The sequence below is a fragment of the Chlorocebus sabaeus genome, chromosome 8 (assembly GCF_047675955.1).
Source record: "Chlorocebus sabaeus isolate Y175 chromosome 8, mChlSab1.0.hap1, whole genome shotgun sequence".
Classification (NCBI taxonomy): Eukaryota; Metazoa; Chordata; class Mammalia; order Primates; family Cercopithecidae; genus Chlorocebus; species Chlorocebus sabaeus.
The window spans coordinates 59,965,345-59,988,542 of record NC_132911.1 but is presented as its reverse complement, the minus strand read 5'-3'; the positions used below and the strand labels follow the sequence as shown (position 1 = coordinate 59,988,542).

At 40.7% G+C, this 23,198-nt stretch overlaps 1 protein-coding gene across 20 annotated transcripts in view; it reads left to right on the top strand.

Moving 5' to 3' along the window:
* Positions 1–23,198, top strand: part of TMEM68 (transmembrane protein 68) — a 37,820-nt gene that overhangs the window by 156 nt on the left and 14,466 nt on the right. For 4 of the 20 annotated variants that reach the window (XR_005241087.2, XM_008000671.3, XM_008000674.3 and 1 more), the window contains exons 2-5: positions 11,268–11,312; positions 12,223–12,616; positions 17,450–17,518; positions 19,083–19,250. Coding sequence is in view for 18 of the 20 variants with exons in the window: in XM_008000671.3 (XP_007998862.1) it covers positions 12,292–12,616; positions 17,450–17,518; positions 19,083–19,250 (562 nt within the window). In the remaining 2 variants the exon portion in view is untranslated. The other 16 variants (XM_008000676.3, XM_038000489.2, XM_008000675.3 and 13 more) reach the window with 10 other exon arrangements.

Sequence of the window (23,198 nt, the reverse complement as noted above, 5' to 3'; positions counted from 1 at the left end):
CGGCCCCCGCGCTTCTCCCGCCCGGGCGTCGGGTCTGGCGGGGCTGGGAGCGGCAGAGGCCGCGCGCGTCCAGTCTCCCAGAAGCCGCCTCGGAATCCCCAGTCTCTGCGCGGGCAGGCTCGGCTTCCCGCTGGGCTCCGTCGCCAGAGTGGCCGGGTGTGGAGATCCTTCCTCCTCTGGGTCAAATGAGCCTGCTCTTCCCGCCCCTCTTCTCCCCTCGCGCTCTAAAACCTTCGGTTCGGCGAGTTTCATCCTAACGCATCTGGTGGGGCGAGGCGTCTCTAGCCTCACTAGAGGCCTCTAGGCTTGCCCATTGGCTTCTCTGGTTCCGGGACCCAGGTCGAGCCTCCAGTGTAAAAGCCGAGGGGAAGTGTGTGGTGATCCCGAGAGTGTAGGGGGAAGGCCGCGTGGGTAGAGCGTTCGTATCCAGACCGATCAGGCTTGGAATCCTGGTCCTAACCTGTGACCTGGGCAGGCGACTTCACCTTTCTGAGCCTAACTTTGATCACCTGTGAAATGAGGATGATTAATAGTAACTACTACATGAGGCTGCAGGGAGAACTAAACGAAACGATGTATATTACACCTTTCTTTTGTGGTCTTAATCGTTGGCGTCGGTTTGGACCTTGTAGGCGCCAAGTGCTGTCTTGGTCCCTGGGGTTTGCAGCCTGTAAAACAGGTCTCTGCCTTCAAGTTACTAATTATCTAATAAGAAAAAAACGTTCAGGTGCGCATAAATAGGATGGAGCAAATGGAAACAGCAGCATTGCTGGATCTGTAAAAAGCAGTATTTGGTGTGTGGTATTCATGGAGGCTGCACTGGCAGCTTCTTCAGAGACAAGCTGAGACTTGAGAAGTTGGAGCGCTTAGGACGTGGTTGGTGCTACGAAATGCCAAAATAGTATTGGTACTTCTTTAGAACTGTATAAAAACCGAGCTAATATTCAGGCATTTTGAATGGTCACTAGCATTTTGGCCACATTTACTAGTTAGTGGAAGTATTCATTTTCAAATGTTTATGCCCACCTCCTTACTACTGCCCTGCTTTGAGGTCAGAGATAGACTGATTTTGGTGGTTCAAGAAGGTAAGAGTGCTGCACAGTTACAGATATACCAGTATAGATGTGCAGCATTATTGTGCAGCATTATTGGGATGAGTAGCTGGGTTACGATAATAAGGGTAGAACAGTAATTATGAAACAGAGTGTAAGATTTTAGCTAGAAGTTGGGCATTCTAGGATTAAAAAAAAAGTCTTGAAGGGTAATTTGTATCAACCTCGAGTTTAAAGCTTGAAATAAAAAAAAGTATTAAAGTTAAACGGATTAGATTTACCAGCTATCTTGACAAATATTGAACTGCAGCTTTATTCATGGTTTGAAGTAGAAATCTTATTCAGTAAAACAGTGCTGTGCCTCTGTTAAACCATTATTAAATATGCAGAAAGGAAACAGGAAAACTTGTGTTTCAGTGACTATATCTTTTAATTGGCATTTTCAGAATGTTCTCAATGTGGCTTATGTACTGAAAGTAAAATGGCAAAGTACTGGTAATGGGTGTTCAAAATATATCTTCCTTCCTTCCTTCCTTCCTTCCTTCCTTCCTTCCTTCCTTCCTTCCCTCCCTCCCTCCTCCCTCCTCCCTCCTCCCTCCTCTCTCCCTCCTTTCCCTTCCCTTCCCTCCCTCCCTCCCTCCTTCCTTCCTTCCTTCCTTCCTTCCTTCCTTCCTTCCTTCCTTCCTTCCTTCCTTCCTTCCACGGGATCTTGCTCTGTCACCCAGGCTGGAGTGTAGGGGCACGATCTCGGCTCACAGCAACCTCCACCTCCCAGGCTCAAGCAATCCTCCCACCTCAGCCTCCTGAGTAGCTGGGGCTACAGGCATGCCACCATGCCCGCCAAATTTTGTGTGTGTGTGTTTTTTTGTGTGTTTTGTAGAGACAAGGTTTTGCCATATTGCCCAGACTGGTCTTGAACTCTTGGCTCAAGTGATTTGCCTGCCTCAGTCTCCCGAAGTGTTAGGATTATAGGCATGAGTCACTGAGCCCAGCCTAAAATAGATATACTTTCTTAAGGTTTTATTGAAAGTCAAAAAGTTCTCTGTTCTGATGGATTAATTTTTGAAATACTCTGATTTTAACCATCTATAAGGTCCATTTCCTCACCATCAATGTCAATATGGTGATATTTGAGCTTGTCAACTTTTTTTTTGGAAATGGAGATTCCCTCTTTTTGCCCAGGCTGGAGTGCAATGATGCGATCTTGGCTCACTGCAACTTCTGCCTCCCGGGTTCAAGTGATTCTCCTGCCTCAGCCTCCCAAGTAGCTAGGATTACAGGCATGTGCCACCACACCTGGATAATTTTGTGTTTTTAGTAGAGACAGGGTTTCTCCACATTGGTCAAGCTGGTCTCGAACTCCTGACCTTAGGGGATCCTCCCGCCTATGCCTCCCACAGTGCTGGGATTACAGGCATGAGCCACCGTGCCTGGCCTTGTCTACCTGTTTTTACAAAAGTTACATGATTTCTACATAGGGAAATTAAGATACTTCATATATGATGCATTAGACTATGTTTATTTTAGATTTTTAGGGGCAGGGGAAAATAGCCTGGAATTTTGGTAACTAAAATATTGTATTTCCCCCAAAACATCTTCTAAAACATAGAGTTTTGGTTTTTTTCCTACCCTCTGAGACAAGGTCTTGCTCTGTTGCCCAGGCTGGAGTATAGTGGTGTGATCATTATAGCTCACTGCAGCCTTAACTCTGTGGGCTCAAGCAATCCTCTTGCCTTGGCCTTCTGCGTAACTGCAACTGAACGTGCCACCATGCCTGGCGAACTTGTAATTTTTTTGGTAGAGACAGGGTTTCACTATGTTGCCCCCAGGCTGGTCTCAAACTCCTGAACTCAAGCAGTCCTTCCACCTTGGCCTCGAAAAGTGTTGGAATCACAGGCATGAGCCACCCCGGCCCATGTCATTTTTCTTGGATTGAAATAAAGTGATAAGGAATCAGTTACATCTCAAGGTAAATTGACTGGGAAGGGGAAAGGCCAGGCAGAAGTATAAGGAAGACAGAAATTGCAATCTTAATATTTTCAGTCTTTTTGTCAAGAGAGAAAAAGAGAGATATATCAAAGAAAGTGTATTGGAAGCCAGACCAGGAAGTAAAAGGACTAAATCTTAATTTTAGTTCTTGGCTTTTACTGAATTAATTTAGTAATTTTAAGCAAGCAAACTTGGCTTTCTGTGTTTACCTTTTTTTTTTTTTTTTTTTTTTTTTTGAGACGGAGTCTTGCTCTGTCGCCCAGGCTGGAGTGCAGTGGCCGGATCTTGGCTCACTGCAAGCTCCGCCTCCCGGGTTCACACCATTCTCCTGCCTCAGCCTCCACCTCTCCCGGCTAGTTTTTTGTATATTTTAGTAGAGACGGGGTTTCACCGTGTTCGCCAGGATGGTCTCGATCTCCTGACCTCGTGATCCACCCGTCTCGGCCTCCCAAAGTGCTGGGATTACAGGCTTGAGCCACCACGCCCGGCCTCTCTGTTTACTTTTTTTGTTATCTGCACAATTAAGGGGTTGCATTCATTGAGATTTAAAGACATTTTGTCATAATATCAAAAGTAAGTGCTACATTTTATCTACTGAAAAGGATTTTATTCAAATTCCTGTGATAGTTCCCTAGTAGCAGGTTTTAGGATACCATTTTGATCCAGATTTTTATTAAAGATTTAGATGAGGCCAAGTGGGGTGGCTCATGCCTGTAATCCCAGCACTTTGGAAGGCGGAGGCGGGCAGACTACTTGAGGCCAGGAGTTCCAAACAAGCCTGGCCAACATGGTGAAACCCCATCTCTACTAAAAATACAAAAATTAGCTGGGTATAGTGGTGCTTGCCTGTAGTCCCAGGTACTCGGGAGGCTGAGGTATGAGAATTGCTTGAGCCTGGGAGGTGGAGGTTGCAGTGAGCCGAAATCGAGCCACCGCAGTCCAGCCTGGGTGACAGAGCAAGACTGTGTCTCAAAAAAAAAAAAAAGTTTTAAATGAACACAGTTACAGTTGTATATTTAGCCAGCATTTGTTAGGTGCCTACTATGTGTCAGAAAGTATTCTAAGTGTTTTTCGTATGTTTTCTCAGATAACTATCTATTTTATTTACTGATATATTTAGAATAGTGTCTGGCACAAACTTCTTAGGGCCATCCACTTGTACATTGTATCCTGTCCCCTTTGGCCTAGTCAAGGACAGAGCTCTAACAATTATCTCCTTTTCTACATCATCCATTTCTCTCTCCCATTGATGAATTATTGTTGACATTGAACATGGCTATTTTCTCCTATCTTTTTTTTTTTTTTTTTGAGATGGGAGACTCGCTCTGTCCCCGAGGCTGGAGTACACTGTCAGAATCTCGGCTTACATAACCTCTGCCTCCTGGGTTCAAGCAATTCTCGTGCCTCAGCCTCCCAAGTAGCTGAGACTACAGGTATGTACCATCATGCCTGGCTAATTTTTGTATTTTTAGTAGGACAGGGCTTTACCATGTTGGCCAGGCTGGTCTTGAACTCCTGACCCGAAGTGATCCACCCACCTTGGCCTCCCAAAGTGCTGGGATCACAGGCATCAATCACTGTGCCTGGCCTTTTTTTTTTTTTTTTTTTTAAAGACAGAGTCACTTGCTGTTTCACTGAGGCTGGAGTACAGTAGCTTGATCATGACTCACTGCAGCTTCTACCTCCCAGGCTCAAGTGATACTCCCCCTTCAGCCTCCCAAGTAGCTGGGACCACTGGTACGTGCCACCATGCCTGGCTAATTTTTAATTTTTTTTTCTTTTTGAGTGGAGTCTCACTCTATTGTCCAGGCTGGAGTGCAGTGTCATGATCTCGGCTCACTGCACTCTCCGCCTCCTGGGTTCAAGCCATTCTTATGCATCAGCCTCCTGAGTAGCTGAGATTACAGGAATGCACCACCACACCTGGCTAATTTTTACATTTTTAGTAGAGATGGGGTTTCACTGTGTTACCAAGGCTGGTCTTGAACTCCTGGCCTCAAGTGATTTGCCCCCCTTTGGCCTCCCAAAGTGTTGGCATTACAAGTGTGAGGCACCGCACCTGGCCTAAATTTTTTTTAGAGATGAGTTTTTACTATATTGCCTGGCTGGTCTTGAACTTATGGTTTCAAGTGATCCTCCTGCCTCAGTCTCCCAAAGTGCTGAGATTATAGGTGTGAGTTACCACGCCTGGCCTCTATCTTAAAAGCAGCAGCTGTAGCAGCAGCAGCAGCAGCAACAGTAAGGAACAACTCACCTGTGTTCCCTTCTAGATACCCACCTGTTTCCTCTATGAGTTTTTATATTTGCTGTTTCCAATTCTTTTTCTCCCATTCATTCTTGAACTTCAGGGGTAAAGGGGAGTGGCTCCTGTCCTCTCCTGTCCAAAGTGTTTTGTTCCCCACGATACCAAAACAGCTCTTATCAGGGTTTATCAGTTTCCTCTGTGTTGTAAAATCCAGTGATCAATTATCATTTGTTTCTTTTTTTTTTTTTAAAGCTGTCTCCTACAGAAAGGAAGTGATCTCTTACATTACTAGGCCTGTCGGCAGCATTTAAAACAGCAGAATATACCTTCCTTCTTGAAGCTCTTACTTCCAGGATACTACTGCTGCAAGGAGGAAGCTGGCTTGTCCTTGTCTTCCCAATTTCTAAATTGTTGGGTGCCTCAAGACTCAGTCCTGGAAATTCTTTTTTTTGAGACTGAGTTTCACTGTTGTTGCCCAGGCTGGAGTGCAGTGGCATGATCTCGGCTTACTGCAATCTCTGCCTCCCAGGTTCAAGTGATTCTCCTGCCTCAGCCTACCGAGTAGTTGGGACTACAGGCATGTACCACCACGCCTGGCTAATTTTGTATTTTTGGTGGAGACGGTGTTTCTCCATGTTGGTCAGGCTGGTCTCGAACTCCCAACCTCAGGTGATCCTCCCGCCTTGGCCTCCCAAAGTGCTGCGATTACAGGTGTGAGCCACTGTACCTGGCCAGAAATTCTTTTTCACTCTGTATTTGTTCCCTGGAGGGATTTTCTCTAGTTCCATGGTTTGAAATATTGTCTATATGCTACCAATTCCTAGTTTTATATCAGGGCCATCCACTTATACCCTATATCCTGTTCCTGATCTTCTGCTAAACTACCGATGTCCACTGCCTACTTAATGTCTTCATTTGGATGTCCAGTAGACATCTTAAACTTAACATGTTTAAAGTGGAATTCCTGATCTCCATCCCACTCTCAAACCTGTTCTTCCTGCAACTCTGTTTTTTTAGAAGCAAGCAAATAATAATGATGATAATGATGATAGCAATAATTAATGCTTATATGGCAGAAAGCACTCTTCTAAGAGTTTTTTAACATGTAATCTTCACAATAGTTTTGTTAGGTAGATGCTGTTATTTTTATTTTACAGATGAAGAAACTGAGGCAGAAAGATATTTAAGTACTTGCTAGGTCACACGGTAAGTGGCAGAGTCTCCCAGGATACAAACCCAGGTTGCCAAAACACCATATAATTATCTCAGATTCTACGTCAGTGTATTAGCAAATCCTGTTGGCTTTATCTTCAAAATATATCCAGAAACTGACCATTTCCTACTGCCTTCCCTCTGCCACATGTATGTAAGCCACTTTCATCACTTACCACAATTATTGCAATAACTTCCTATTTGCTCCCTGTGCAGTATATTCTCAACACAGCAGCCACTTAAAACCCAAACCAGGCAACCTCACCCTTCTGCTCAGTGCCCTCTGATGCCTTCTCCATCTCACTTAGATAAAAGCATGCATAGAAAGCTCTACGGTGTTGCCTTTCTGGTCCATTTCTGAGTGCCCTCCCTGTCACTTTCTCAGCCTGGCATCCTTGCTGCTCCTCAGGCCACACCAAGTGCACATATTTTGCACTTGCTGTTCATTTAGCTAGGAATCTCTTCCCCTAAGTATCCACACGGTTTGCCTCCTTACTTCCTCAGGTTTCTGCTCAAAAATATCTTTTAGAGAGGTCTTCCCAGAATGCCCTATATAACATAGCAACCCCCTCCTTTCCCCTACTCCTGTGCCTGACATAGAACTCCATATTCTTCTTACACCGCTGTTTATCTATCTCCCTAGCACCTGTCATCATCTGAGCTAGTATGTATTTACTAGTTCTTTGTTTATTGTCTATTTTCCCCCTCTAGGATATAAGCCACTTGAGGGTGTAGACTTTGCTTTATTTGCTTCTGAGGAAATGCTTGGTACATATTAGGGTACATAGGTGCTAGAAAGGTCTTTATAGAATGATTTATCATCTTCATTTTCAGAGAAACAATGAGACACAGAGAGGTGTAACTTGCTTAAGGTTGTAAAGCCAGTATTCCAGTATGTGCAGTCTGGCTCGTGAGCCCATTCATGTCATCCACTGTGTTCCTGAAACAGACTGAAAGGATGGGCTATGTCTTAGCCCATCCCAGGAAAGTTAATAAACAGATTAGATGTATAATCTTTACTGGACTCAAAAAGGTTTTTTTCAAGTGCAATTTGTAGAGATGTAGAAAATAGTAGCATATTTTTAGCTGAATGAGTTAGCATGATAGAGTTACCAAAAAAGCTGCTGTGATTCTGTGAATGATAGTGGTAGCAAACATGTAACACTGATTACATGTAAGGTATTGTGCCTAGAACAATCTTTACACAGATTAGCCCATTTAATCACAATAATCTCATGAGGTAGATAGGATTATTATCCTAGTTTTATAGGTTTTAGCAAACCAAGGCACAGGGGTTACTATACATGATATTGTCAGTATCAGATAACTGGAGTCAGCAACTTGGAGTGGTCTTGAGTGCCGAAAGGTTAAGAAACCAGGGGCTGATAAGTGGTTGAAAGAATTAAGGATTCTGACTGGAGAAGGAATTTTGTGGCTCATGGCAGCTGTTTTTAAACTTACAAGGTTGTTTAGTGGAAGAGGGTCTGTGGTACAGAACTAGGTCCAGTAGGGAAAAGTTACTGGGGAATAAGTATAAGGAAGACCTTTTTAGTAGTTCTGATGGATGGTTGTGGAGACTGAATGGGACACCTTTTGAGTTTCTATTCTGAAAGGGTTTAAATCAAAATCAAGTTTGAATGACCATTTGTGGGCAGGGTTCTTACATACAGCAGTGTTAAGGGACTACTAGGTCTCAACAAAAGTTTCCACGTAGTCCACTCACTGGATCTCTGCCTGTACTGTGACCCTCTTCCCATTACTGTGTTCTTTAAGTATGTATAATCAATCACAATGTAGATTAGGAGGATAAGAGGTGTAATTCTATTACCAGTTTGGGGAGTTCTGAAACAAAGTTTTTAAATCACAGAATTTGGCCTGGTGCAGTGACTCACAGCTGTAATCCCAGCAATTTGGGAGGGCGAGGTGGGCAGATCCCATGAGGCCAGGAGTTGGAAACCAGTCTGGACAACATGGTGAAACCCTGTCTCTCCTAAAACTACAAAAATTAGCCGGGTGTGGTGGTGCACGTCTGTAATCCCAGCTACTTGGGAGGCTAAGGCACAAGAATCATTTGAACCCAGGAGGCAGAGGTTGCAGTGAGCCACTATACTCTAGCCTGGGTGACAGAGTGAGACTCTGTCTCAAAAGAAAAAGAAATCACAGGATTTTACTATCCTGTTAAAAATTGATAATGTGGGCTGGGCGTGGTAGCTCACGCCTGTAATCCCAGCACTTTGGGAGGCTGAGACGGGCAGATCATGAGGTCAGGAGATTGAGAACATCCTGGATAACACAGTGAAACCCTGTCTCTACTGAAAAAATACAAAAAAGTTAGCCGGGCGTGGTGGCGGGTGCCTGTGGTCCCAGCTACTCAGGAGGCTAAGGCAGGAGAATGATGTGAACCCGGGAGGCGGAGCTTGCAGTGAGCACCACTGCATTCCAGCCTGGGCGACAGAGCGAGACTCCTCAAAAACAAAAACAAAAAATTGGAAATGTGACTAGATTATTGTAGAAAATTTTATTAAACAGTAGTTAGGGTCAGATCATAAAAATGCTAATTGGTTTTCAGGGCTAGGAAAAGCTGCTTTTAACATATATGAGGGGTTATTTATTTCATTAATTTATTAACAACATTTAAAAGCTCTTTTTAAGTTGAGCTATAATTTACCATAGCATTCACTATTTAAAAGTGTATAGTTCAGTGGTTTTTAGTATATTTACAAGATTTTACAACCATTACTACTAATTCCAGAATATTTTCATTATCCCAAAGATACCTCTGTTTCTTCCATTAACAGTCACTCTTCATTCTCCCCTCCCCAGCCCTGACAACCACTTAATTTTTCTGTCTCTATGGATTAGCCTGCTCTGGGTATTTAATAGAAATGGAATCATACAGTATGTGACGTTTTTGAGGCTGGACAACATCCTATTGTATGTATATGCCACATTTTATTTATCTACTCAGTTATTTCCACTCTTTGAGTATTATGAATAATACTGCTGTGAACATTTGTGTACAAATTTTTATATGAATACATATTTTCAATCGTTTTGTGGATATATACCTAGGAATAGAATTGCAGGGTCATATGGTAACTCTATGTTTAGCTTTTTGAGGAACTGCCACACTAATTTCCACAGCAGCCACCCCATTTTACATGAGTAGTATAGGAAATTCTAAATTCTCTACATCATCATCAAATACTTGATAATTTCCATTTTTGGTGATTTTCTGTAGCTATCCTAGTGGGAAAAGCTCTCATTTTAAAAAGTATTACATTTCAGCTGGGTGCAGTGGCTCACACTTATAATCTGAGCACTTTGGGAGGCCGAGGCGGTTGGATCACCTGAGGTCAGAAGTTCAAGACCAGCCTGGCCAACATAGCAAAACCTCATCTCTATTTAAAAAAAAAAAAAATTAACCGGCCGTGGTGGCGCACACCTGTAGTCCCAGCTACTCGAGAGTCTGAGGCAGGAGAATCACATGAACCCGGGAGGCAGTGATTACAGTGAGCCAAGATTGCCACTGCACTCCGGTCTGGGCGATAGAGCGAGAATCTGTCTCAAAAATAAAATTAAAAATAATTAAATAAAAGTTTTAGATTTTGCTACGTTGCATTCTAAATGATCAAACATGGGTAAATTATAGTGATTTGACTTTTTTTATTTTTATTTTTTTGAGACTGAGTTTCACTCTTGTTGTCCAGGCTGGAGTACAATGGTGCAATCTCGGCTCACTGCAACCTCCGCCTCCCAGGTTCAAGCGATTCTCGTGCCTCAGCCTCCCAAGTAGCTGGGACTACAGGCGTGCACTGCCACTCCTGGCTAATTTTGTATTTTTGGTGGAGATGGGGTTTCACCATGTTGGTCAGGCTGGTCTCAAACCCCCAACCTCAGGTAATCCGGGTGCCTCGGCCTCCCAAAGTGTTGGGATTACAGGCGTGAGCCACCGCACCCGGCCAGTGATTTGGCTTTTTATGTGGATTGATTAGATTATGATGTAAATTAAGCCCAAGTTGTGGGCTCAATGTTTGCTATGTTCATCTCCTGTTACCATAACAGACCCAGACTTCTCACAAGTAAATGCTATTGGTTACAAGGAAGTTAGATGAAATGTTTCATTCCTGGGAGAACAAGTCAGTGCCTGCCCTCCTAATAAGCCAGTTAGCAAGATAATCTTGGAATAAAAACAATAAGTTTTTCATATATGTACATCTCCTCCTCTCCTTTCATCCTTTGCTTTCATTTATTCATTTTTTGCCTCAGATACAAAGGACTTGAGATAATTTTCAGTAACATTATATAGTATGGAACAATGATAAAATAGCTGTAAGAATAGAATCAAAGTATGGAGAAAGGAAATCTTTTGTAGGAAAATATTATCATAGGGCTAATATAATTGTATAATTGAATATTATGTTTCACCTTCAGCTTATCTGGCAAAGTTACTAAAAAGAATCATAGTTATACATTTTCATACTTTTTCTCCTAAGAAACAAAGCTTTTGAAAGCTTTGTTTAAAAAAAATTCTTAGGTGGGGCTCTATATAGTGACACTAAACAGTATAGAGTTGTCCTCACCAAAGCATTGATAGCATGAGTGTACTTTTTAATTGTAATATACCAGTGTGGGCCTGTGATCATATTTCTCAAACATTTATGAATGTCTCTTGCTGTTGATTTTATAGAAATTCTAGTTTTAGGTATTAATGATTATCTTTTTTTGTTAGTAGTTTATTTCTTACATTTGTTTACTGTGCTTTCCAGAATACAGACATTGAAGTTTGGGACAAGATATTTATCTAACTTCTGGTAAGTCAAATAACTGTTTTAGAGAGTGAATTCGTAAAATAATTATACAGCTATATTTTCAGTCATTTAAGATTTAAGATAAAAGCAGTACTGATAAATTTTTATTGCATAATGAACTTTTTTGTAAATCTGTTTCTCTATTTTAAAAAAATCCATAAATGTATGTCATCATTTCCTAAAGAATTGGGTTACTTTTACAGAATTAGATAGATATTGATGTTTTCTTTTGTGTAGAGTTATCTCAATATGGCTGGGCATGGTGGCTGATGCCTGTAATCTCAGCACTTTGGGAGGCTAAGGTGGGTGGACCACTTGAGGTCAGGAGTTTGGGACCAGCCTGGCCAACATAGTGAAACCCTGTCTCTCCTAAAAATACAAAAATTAGCCAGGCGTGGTGGCACATGCCTGTAGTCCCAGCTACTCAGGATGCTGAGGCAGGAGGATTGCCTGAACCCGGGAGGTGGAGGTTGCAGTGACCGAGATCGTGCCACTGTTCTCCATCCTGGGCAACAGGGTGAGACTCCATCTCAAAAAAGAAAAAAAAAAAAGTGATCTCAATATGACCTGGTTTAAGATCTAATTTTCAACATGATCCAGTTAAGATAGGAGTCAAATTATTAAAATCAATCTGAAATTGTTATCCTCATCAGCTTTATTTTCTTCTCTTAATTATAGCTTTATTTTCTTCTCTCAATTATAGTGAATTATTTCAAAAGCTAAACATGACACACTTCATGAACAGATAGATGAAACCTTATAATTTTCACATTTAAATCTGCAACAAAGTTAACCATTAGCCATCTACTCATTTTTGGTATTAAGAAATGACTCTATATACTATTTAAGTAGAGTAAAACATTTAACTTTATAGCTGTGGAGAAAATAATGCTGGATTATTTTTCTCTTCTAGTGTCAAAATTAACGACCTGCTATGGCAATGAAGAAAGAAACTGAATTTGTCATTTTCACCTAAAGAAAAATGATAGACAAAAATCAAACCTGTGGTCTAGGACAGGATTCTGTGCCCTATATGCTTTGTCTGATTCACATACTGGAAGAATGGTTTGGTGTGGAGCAGTTGGAGGACTATTTGAATTTTGCAAACTATCTCTTGTGGGTTTTTACGCCACTAATACTTTTAATACTTCCTTACTTTACTATCTTTCTTCTCTACCTTACCATTATTTTCTTACACATTTATAAGAGAAAGAATGTATTAAAAGAAGCCTACTCTCATAATTTATGGGATGGTGCAAGGAAAACGGTGGCAACTCTGTGGGATGGACATGCAGCCGTTTGGCATGGTAAGCAAGGATACTTTCACCTTTGTGTTGCCATTCATATGTGCTGCATTGGAACTGTGTTACCTTCCATTTTATTGATTGAGAAGATCCTGAAAAATACAATAGAAGTGATATTTACTATTCCCTGTTATCTGTTTGCATGCATTGTGCATATGCACGTGTCTTTCTTAAAATGAGTTTTCCCATAGACATTAGTTTCTATTAAACAACCACGTAGCACTGTAGACTATAAGCTGAAATATGAAAATTTATATTTAAAACATCTAAAAGAGTAAGAGACTAATTAAAACTATAGAAACTGCTTTAAAAATGCTTCAATTGGCTGGGTGCGGTGGCTCACACCTGTAATCCCAGCACTTTGGGAGGCCGAGGCGGGTGGATCACAAGGTCAGTAGATCAAGACCATCCTGGCTAGCATGGTGAAACCCTGTCTCTACTAAAAATACAGAAAAAATTAGCTGGGCATGGTGGTGGGCACCTGTGGTCCCAGCTACTCGGGAGGCTGAGGCAGGAGAATGACGTGAACCCGGGAGGCGGAGCTTGCAGTGAGCCGAGATAGTGCCACTGCACTCCAGCCTGGGTGACTGATCAAGACTCCGTCTCAGGAAAAAAAAAAAAAGGCTTCAATTATTTAGCGTTTACTTCTGTTCAAAATAAGTTTGACTTTACCAGTGTGGATTTAATAAAATGAAATATTAAATAATATTACATTAAATATAATTTGCATACCAAAATTTACGCATTTTCTGTTGATTCATTCCTGAGATTGGTGTGTCTTTCTGAATAAATACGATAGCAATAGGTTTCTCTCCAGGATAGTCATTCTTTTCTTTATTACTCGAGAAATTTTGATGTTGTGTACTTAATGATTGGTGGTTCTTCTTTGTTTGGCAATCATGAAAGTTGCCTTCTGGTTTTTAAGTGTTTAGTGTTTCATTCTACCAACTTTTACTTCATTATTCCACCAATACCTAGTTTGTTGGTCTCTTTTGTTTTTAGACTACACAAAAATTCTGAAGGTTCAATAGCCATGTAACAAACATTGGCTTTCTGTATTATGTTGTTGAGCATTAAAGTGGTTTCATAGAAGGACATGGAAGGAAGCGCAGACTTTAAAATGACACTTGAGGATATATATCACTGAACTATTAGGCTGCTATTAGCAGAAATCACCAATGACATGCTTATTAGACTAATGTGTTGTCATTTTAATACTACATACATATTTAACGAACCTACAAATTTTTTTTGAGCACCTACTATGTCAGACACTGTCAAATGCTTAACATAAATTAACTGCTTTAAATCTCATAATATAATGGAGTCTATGTGGTACCCCGATTTTACTCATGAGGAAATTGAGGCACAGAGAGGTTGTTATTTGCCCAGGGTATACTAGGAATAGAGCCAGGTTACAACCCCAGATACCTGGGAGTATACATTTGAGAAAGCTCTTGGAGGTAAAATAGACAGAACTTGGGGACTGAGTGTAGAGTCTTGAGGGAGGAGTAGTTAAAGTGCAGTAAGATTTTTACTGCTAGACAGGGAAACATGAACAGGAAGTGCTCCAAGAATAGCAACCACGCGAGCAGAAGCACAAAGGTGGAAAAGTACTCTGGGAGCCACAGTTAGTTCATATGATATATGAAATAATGTAATGTCACCTCATAGGCAATGGGGGCCTCAAGGGGCTTGAAAGTGTTGGACTAGAGTGGTATTGCACTGATACTTTCTCAGCAGGGAGTAGTATGATCACATCTGTTTTAAGAGTGACACAGTTAAATAGTACTAGGTTTTCATGTTTATTGGCACTATAGTAAACTTTTTTTTTTTAAATATTTGATTAATTGGATTTTTCTGCTTTCAACCAGGTGGTTTGGTATTATGTGAGTAGTTCAATTGTTTATTATTTTAAAAAATACTCTATAAAGCCAGAGAGAACCTCGGTAATATTCTATATAGAATCCTTCAAAGGAGTTTCTTTATTGCTCAGAAAATGTATTTGATGGGACAATTGATCCTCAGACAAACTCAGTGACTGGTTTGTAGAGCTTAAAGTAAATTGAATTACTTGAGTTAGAATTATATAATTGGAAAGAAATGATATAATATGAAAACATATAAAATCTCGGAATATCATTAAATTGTTTTTCAAAACATTCTCAAGTCCATTTGAGTAGCTTATTTCATACTAGAATCACAGTTATCATACTTAATTTGATCTGTTTTGTGAAGATCTTATAAACTACTTTAGAAATGTATTTCCTGCTCTGAAATTTAGACTGAAGTCTTTATTTTTTGAATGTTTATTTCTTAGCTGATCAGACAGGAATACACTTAAGGAAAGAAACAGACTGATATTTTCAGATTTCTATATTCTGGACTTTAATTTGGTCTTCTATACAAATGACAGCCTTTCTAGAGACAGCTGTTCTATGTGGAGGAATTGGCCCTAAGAACTTACTTTCCTATTACAACCACTCTAGATTTCCTTCTTTTTCACCCTTTTTCTTTGATCCTGATTCTGCCCTTGATCTCTGGATGCTCACTTTTTTCTTTTTGCCAGGACCAGTGGAGGCCGCGGTCTGTAATGGTGTGTCTGACAGTGGTGACATGGGAAGGGAATGTGGATTTTATGGCTAGTGCCATGATCACCATTTTATTCACTCCTTAGAATATCTTGACTTCCCAACTTCTGTGATCAAATACATAGGATTTTTCCTCTGAGGCATAGGTGGATCTTACTTAAATCTTTTCTATTCCCTACTAACTGCCAACAGTACGGCATTGCTGTAAGAAATAAATTTGTTGGCCTTGGTAGCCATATAGAGGACAGCAGGCAGGTAATGTTAGCTAAGGGAGGAGAACAAACAGCCAGTCTGGAACTGGGCGTATTTTAGCAGGAAGCTTCCAGATATCATCCTCTCTCCAGGTCCACCACCTTTCATCCTGTCATTTACTCCCACTGCTGAAACCCTTTCTTCCGTTTGCAGAGACGTAAAATAGGGCTTGCAGTGTGGAAGGAAGGGGCAGGGATGGCATGAGCCTCTGATCTTGCTTCTACTACAGGACAGAGATTTTCTTGTAATCTAGTTCAAATCTGTGATTAAAGTTTTTCCCCCACATGTAATAAGGTTGTACAAAATCATTTTTGTTTTTTTCATGAATAGAATGAGGACATTTGTAAGGAATTGTTTAAATACATAAAAGTGAAGTCTTATGTTTGTGAATGAACTTAAAGTTTACAGCATTGTGGTATCTGTGTATATGTAACAGTGTAAATGGTATTTTATTTTACATTGGGTCACTAATAATTTTTCCTGTTTTAAAAACATGTATTTTTTATTTTTATTTATATTTACTTAGTTTTGAGACAGAGTCTCTCTCTTGTGTCCCAGGCTGGAGTGCAGTGGTGTGAGCTCAGTTCACTGCAACCTCCACTTCCAAGTTCAAGTGATTCTCCTGCCTCAGCCTCCTGAGTAGCTGGGACTATAGGTGCATGCCACCACACCTGGCTAATTTTTGTATTTTTAGTAGAGACAGGGTTTCACCATGTTGGCCAGGCTGGTCTCGAACTCCTGACCTCAGGTGGTCCTCCCGCCTCACCCTCCCAAAGTGCTGGTATTATAGGCATGAGCCACTGTGCCCGGCCTGTATTTACTTAATTTTTTTTTTTTTTTTTGTAGAGGCAGGGATTTCACTGATTTGCCCAGGCTGATCTTGAACTCCTAGCCTCAAGCAATCCTCCTGCCTTGGCCTCCCAAAGAACTGGCATTACAGGCTTGAGCCATCACACCTGGACTACTTTTTCTATTTTTATTGATGAATTATTTTATGACTCATTTTTAAATTTACTGTAGGTCATGTTATCTCAGAGAAGTTGTAACTTATTTGATAGCTTCTGCAAATAAGGATGTTCTCATACTTAACCTCAGTAAACCCATTAAAATTGGAAAATTAACATTGTTATGTTACTAACATCAAATCTTTAGAGCTCATTTAAGTTTACAGCCTTCCTATTTGACTCTATTTTTTTATAGTTTCCATCTTTCTGCTGAAATTCCTAATCTGATTGCGCGTGTATCCACCTTTTCCACTGGATCCTTTAAGTTTATTTATTTATTTTTATTTTTAGAGTCAGGGTCTCGCACTGTCACCCAGCCTGGAGTGCAGTGGCATGATCATAGCTCACTACAGCCTTCACCTTCTGGGCTCAAGCAGTCTTCCCGCCTCAGCCTCCCAAGTAACTGAGACTATAGGCACATGCCGCCATGCCCAATTAATTTTTTTACGTTTTTGCAGAGATGGGTCTTGCCATGTCGCCCAGGCTGGTCTCTAACTCTTGGACTCAAAAATCCTACCACCTCAGTCTCCCAAAGTGTTGGGATTTACAGGCTTGAGCCACTGCATTCCCCTTTAACTTATTAATCATAGTTATTTTATAGTTTCCACCTGATAGTTTCAACATTTGGGTGTGTTAATTGTTTTAGCTCTTGACAGTGGGTTTTTTTTCTTGCTATTTTACGTCATTTTTTAATTCAATTCTGGCCATTGTAAAAGAACAATGGATAAATAGTATTTATGACTGAGAATTGGCTCATGAATAGTATTTATGACTAAGAATCTGTTAGGCCATTGGTGGTTGGTTGGAGGTGGATTCAATGTACTGAGTGGTTGAACTGGATTTAGCTTTTATTGCTGCGCTGCAGCTACCTTCAGTTCAGCACAGACTTCAGACTCCTACTGTTATCTTGTGCATAGTGTAGGGCCTGAAGTAGAGGGATTTTTTGGTTGTTTCTGCTCCACCTTCAGTCCTGTATGCCTTTGCCACAGGAGGAGTCTCTTCGTGCCCCTCCTGTGACCCCAGGAAAAGGTCGCCTCTGCTTATAACTCCACATGGAGGTACATGGGGACTCCTCATACCCCTTCTTCATGCCCCTGCCCTCATTCCCCCGGGAGCTGAGGTATAGCACTCCTCAGTTTTCAGGTTTAGCTAAAATCTTATTGGGCTCTTTATTTCTGGGGCTTAGGGGTGAGGCTTTCTGTGTTCCCTTCCGTTCTCCTTGTGTTGGGGGTTTTGTCATGGGAGCAAGTTTGCTGCTACTGCCTCCGTGGTAGATCTCTGATTTATGTCCCTTAAGGACTCTGGGCCCCCCAGAGTTTCCTGCCACGCACCCCCACTGCCCAGCGGTAGATATTTTGCTTCTACCCCTTCTCTAGAATAGTGAGCTTTTGCCTGACACTGGGCTGGTGAGGGTGGAGGAGTGTGTGGGGAAGGGGAGTGGAGCTCTGCCCCTCCCAGCTTTACATGCCTTTTGCATATACCCTTTTCTCAGAGGGAGTGAAAGGGTTTCCTGCCCCTTTCCCAGTGTCTGACAGATTTTGCTTCCATGAGAGAAAATTCCAGGAAGTGAGTGGGGTTTTTTGCTCCCTGTACCATTAGCAGGGGCTCTCTTTACTCTTCAGCTTCACCTCTAATCTTTCTTGTGAGCACACACTGAGGTCTGTGGAGAAGTTGGAGAGTGACTACCTGGGGCTCCCAGAGATTCTACATTCAATACTAGCCCACCCTGGGACTTGAAGTATTTTTTAATGTGTCACTTCTTACCCACTTTTATGGCATCTGCCTCTTCCTCCCATTCTCAGTTTTTATCTTTCCTTAGAGGGGTTTATCACCCTTTGAAGTTCAGTTCGCCTGGTTGCCTTATGACCTCTGCTCTCTGACATGCTTAAGAAAAAAGATTTGTATTCCAGGCTTTTTCTCATTAGTAGGGTGGGAGTGATGTTCCGTTGTGGCTACAGAGTTTCTCTTTTTAATAATACTCTCCTTTTTAATGTTTTCAACCCCCTCCTCTAACAGTGAAACCTAGCTCCCATTATTCTTGCTATGTTGACTCATTTGATCAGTCCCCCTGTGTGTTACCCATCTCCCATCATTGCTGCCTTCCCCTACAACTCATGGATGCCCTCTCCTTGCTTGTGCCAGGCCACCACTCTGTACAGTGCCCTCGCTAGCCGCTCAGGCTGTGATGCCCCACACCAGGCCACCTGTTTTGGGCTCTGGCCCCTCCTGCCAGGCTGCTGCTGGTTGTGGATGCCCCCATTTCACTCAGGCTGTGATCCCCAAGCTTCCATGACCCTTGCCTCCTCTCCTCCCCCTTAGCAGCCCCCCACCCTGTGATAGGCTGTCTTCTGTGTGGTGCCTTCATGACTGCTCTGGCTGACTCCCCACTCCAGGCCACCTCTCCAAACAGGTGTCCACTTCACTGTGGCCCACCTAATGGCTGTAGGACTGATTTGTTCAAGAAAGAAAGAGAAGAGGAAAGAGAGGGAAGAAGGGGGAAAGGGGAAGAGAACCAGGAAGACTAGTGGACTTTTGTGAGAAAAGGCTGAGCTACCAACCATCCTTTAGTGTAAACAAATTAATGAATTTATCTTAAGTGTATGCATTTTGTCTTTCGAACAGGTTATGAAGTTCATGGAATGGAGAAAATACCAGAAGATGGACCAGCACTTATAATTTTTTATCATGGAGCTATTCCTATAGATTTTTACTATTTCATGGCCAAAATATTTATACACAAAGGCAGAACTTGCCGAGTAGTAGCTGATCACTTTGTCTTTAAAATTCCAGGTAAACTGTCACTGTAGATAGTAATGTAAAAATGTTTTATTAACAAAACCAAGTTATGTGATCATCTCTATCTTGAGCTCTCTAATGTCATTTGAAAAAGCTTTTTGCCTTTTTAGGGTGTATGTAACAAACTTGGAACTCTAATATGGGAATATCTAATCATCCTTTTTAGGCAATATATCTAAAAATAAAGACATTGTGGCCAAAAATGTTAGCTCATTTTTTATTTTATACATTTTAAAATTGTTTATTTTTAAGTGAAAGTTGTACTTTATGGTATATAACATAATGTTTTTTAAAAATGTTTTTAAATTTTCCTTGTTTAACAAATATATTTTTATGTATTAAGGGGGTATAAGTGCAGTTTTCTTAATGCATCTATTGTGTAGTGGTGAAGTCTGAGCTTCTAGTGCACCCATTAACTACATAGGGAATATCTACCCAATGTAATTTTTTACTTTTTAAGCAGGTATTTACTTGTTATTTTTCTAAGTTGTATCTTGAACTGTAACTTTAAAAACATAAATTGTGATTTTTGCCAATTTATATTTTGATTTAGAGCTCAGTTGATTTTTCATGTAATGAATTTTTTCATGAAATACTGATTTTTGGAGTTTAATTTTGTTATAATTAGAGTTTGATAACTCTCAGTTTGATAGCAAATTAAAATTAGTTTAAAAAAATAAAAAGTCATGATATATTTTGTCTTGGCCAAGCACAGTGGCTCATGCCTGTAATCCCAGCACTTTGGGAGGATGAGTTGGGCAGATCACCTGAGGTCAGGAGTTGAAGACCAGCCTGGCCAACATGGTGAAACCCCATCTCTACTAAAAATACAAAAATTAGTCCAGTATGGTGGCTAATAGGCCTGCTGTAGGCCTAGCTGCTCGGGAGGCTGAGTCAGGAGAATCACTTGAACCTGGGAGGCGGAGATTACAGTAAGCTGACATCGTGCCACTGTACTCCAGCCTGTGCAACAGAGTAAGACTCCGACTCAAAAAAAAAAAAAAGATGTATTTTTGTCTTCACATAATATTATACTACCCTAAAGAGTATATATATCATGTCTCTTATCATGTGTAACTTGCCTGATAAAATTTATAACAATAAGATTGAGTACTACATTATTTATATTTATTTATTTAGATATGGGGTCTTGCTGTGTGGCCCAGGCTGGTCTCAAATTCCTTGCCTCAAGTGATCCTCCCACTGTGGCCTTCAAAAGGTTTGGGATTACAAGTGAGCCACTGCACCCAGCCGTGAAGATTACATTTAAAAAAATGTGTTTATAAAGGTCATATGTATGTATGTGTGTGTGTGTATATGTGTGTGTGTGTGTGTGTATATATATTTTATTTTATTTTATTTTATTTTATTTTAATTTTATTTGAGACAGAGTCTTGCTCTGTCACCTGGGCTAGAGTGCAGTGGCACAATCTTGGCTCACTGCAACCTCTGCCTCCTGGGTTCAACCAGTTCTCATGCCTTAGCCTCCCAAGTAGTTGGGATTGCAGGCGCCTGTCACCAAACCTGGCTAATTTTTGTATTTTTAGTAGAGAGGGTTTTACCATGTTGTCCAGGTTGGTCTCGAACTCCTGACCCCAGATAATATATCCACCTCAGTTCCCCAAAATGCTGGGATTATAGGCATGAGCCGCCATGCCTAGTGGGCCGTGTGTGTGTGTGTGTGTGTATGTGTATGTATGTGTGTATGTTTATGTATGTATGTATTTATTTTGCGAAGGAATCTCACTCTTGTTGCCCAGGCTGGAGGGCAATGGTGCAATCTCGGCTCACTGCAACCTCCGTCTCTTGTGTTCAAGTGATTCTCCTGCCTCAGCCTCCCAAGTCGCTGGGATTACAGGCTCCTGCCACCATGCCTGGCTAATTTTTATACTTTTAGTAGAGATGGAGTTTCACCATGTTGGCCAGGCTAGTCTCGAACTCCTGACCTCAGGTGATTCGCCCACCTCGGCCTCCCTAAAGTACTGAGATTATAGGCATGAGCCATTGTGCCTGGCCACCCTTATGTATATATATATTTTAAAAAGATTAATTAACGAAATAGTTTAGAGTTTTACAAATATCATTCTTGAGTAAACTCATTGAGATTAAATCTTACTTTCTTCTGTCACTGAATCACCAGAAACAAGCCAAGAGAGTTGATAGTATGTTCTGTGGAATAAAAGCAAAAGCCGACATATCAACCAGACAAACACAACCAAACAGTGAATTAAGTAATGACCTACTTCATTGCCTATAACAGCTAATGCTTTGGGTATCCGTGTGTCACTAAAAAATCATTTGTACTTTGTGTATAAGCAGTATTGGCTATGTTTTCTGTAAAAAACTAACATGATCACTGTAGTAGATTTGGAAACTAAAAAACAGAACATGATTATAATTTTACCATCTTAACATAATGTTATCATTTTTTATTTAGTTTATTTTTTTACCTACAGTCACATAGGCAATTTTGTGGGTTTTTTTTTAAGATTTAATGTTAGCATTAACATTTTTACCATGTTTTATAAGAAAAAGGTTTAGTGTATGACTGGAACATTTACTTAACTGTTTTTCTCTTATGGAGCATTAGGTTGTTTCTATTTTTTTTTTTTTTTTCATTTTTAGGAATAATAAAATGTGAATATTTTTTGCATTTGCCTTTTTCAAAATATTACCCTCTTTATGATTTTTTAAATATTTTGACGCTAATTTATCTTAAGTCCTTCTTTGCTTTCTGAAGGAATAAAATCATAATTCTCAGCACAAGAGAGATTTTAGGGTGAGTGCTGTGGCTCACAGCTATAATTCCAGCACGTTGTGAGGTTGAAGCGGAGTATTGCTGGAGCTCAGAATGTTGAAACCAGCCTGGGCAACATAGCAAGACCTCGTCTCTACTAAAAGTTAAAGAAAAAAACATCAGTCAGGCATAGTGGCACAGTGCCTGGAGTCCCATCTACTTGGGAGGCTGAGTGAGAGGATCGCTTGAGCCCAGTAGAGCAAGGCTCTAGTGAGCTACTATTATGCCCCTGCGTTCCAGCCTGGGTGACAAAGCAAGACCCTGTTTCCAAAAAAAAAAAAATAGAAATTTTACATTTTATTAAGTATGAATCCTCCCCTGTTCATTCATTCATTATCAGAATGCATCTAGTTGAATCAGTGAACATTTAATGTGATGTAAAGTGACAAATTTTTATTTTTAACTTTTTTTGAGAGAGTCTCGCTCTGTTGCCCAGACTGGAGTGCAGTGGCTTGATCTTAGCTCACTGCAAGCTCCGCCTCCTGGGTTGAAGCCATTCTTTTGCCTCAGCCTCCTGAGTAGTTGGATTACAGGCACGTGCCACCACGCCAGGCTGATTTTTGTATTTTCAGTAGAGACAGGGTTTCACCACGTTGGCCAGGTTGGTCTTGAACTCCTGACTGTAAGTGATCCGCCTGCCTCTGTCTCCCAAAGTGCTGGTATTACAGGCGTGAGCCATCGTGTCTGACCAGTCTGTGTAGTTTTTAAGATCCTATATTTCCCATTCTCAGGGAATAATGTATACTAACATCAGTCCTCAGAAGTTCCAGTATGTGATTTGATTAAAATATTTAATTACAAACAGGATTATTTCTTTCATCCATAAATAGTTGTAATTTGAAAAGCAGTAAAATATTAAGACTTGGAATTAGCTGTTCCTGAGTCAAGCACTCTCACTTTATTAAAATCTCTTAATGATGTTTGCTATTATTATTTTAAAAATTTAATTATAGAATTAGCATTATCTAACTTTTAATTTAAATAGATTTGATCATGATCTTACCACTTTTGGCAGAGCTAAGCATAGTTTGATTAACATTCTCCTGAGTGATTCTCTTTTTTATAGGGTTAATGGAAGATTAGATTTCTGATTGCTGATGGGATATCATTTTTGAATCCCATCAGAATCCCATTTCTGGAGTCTC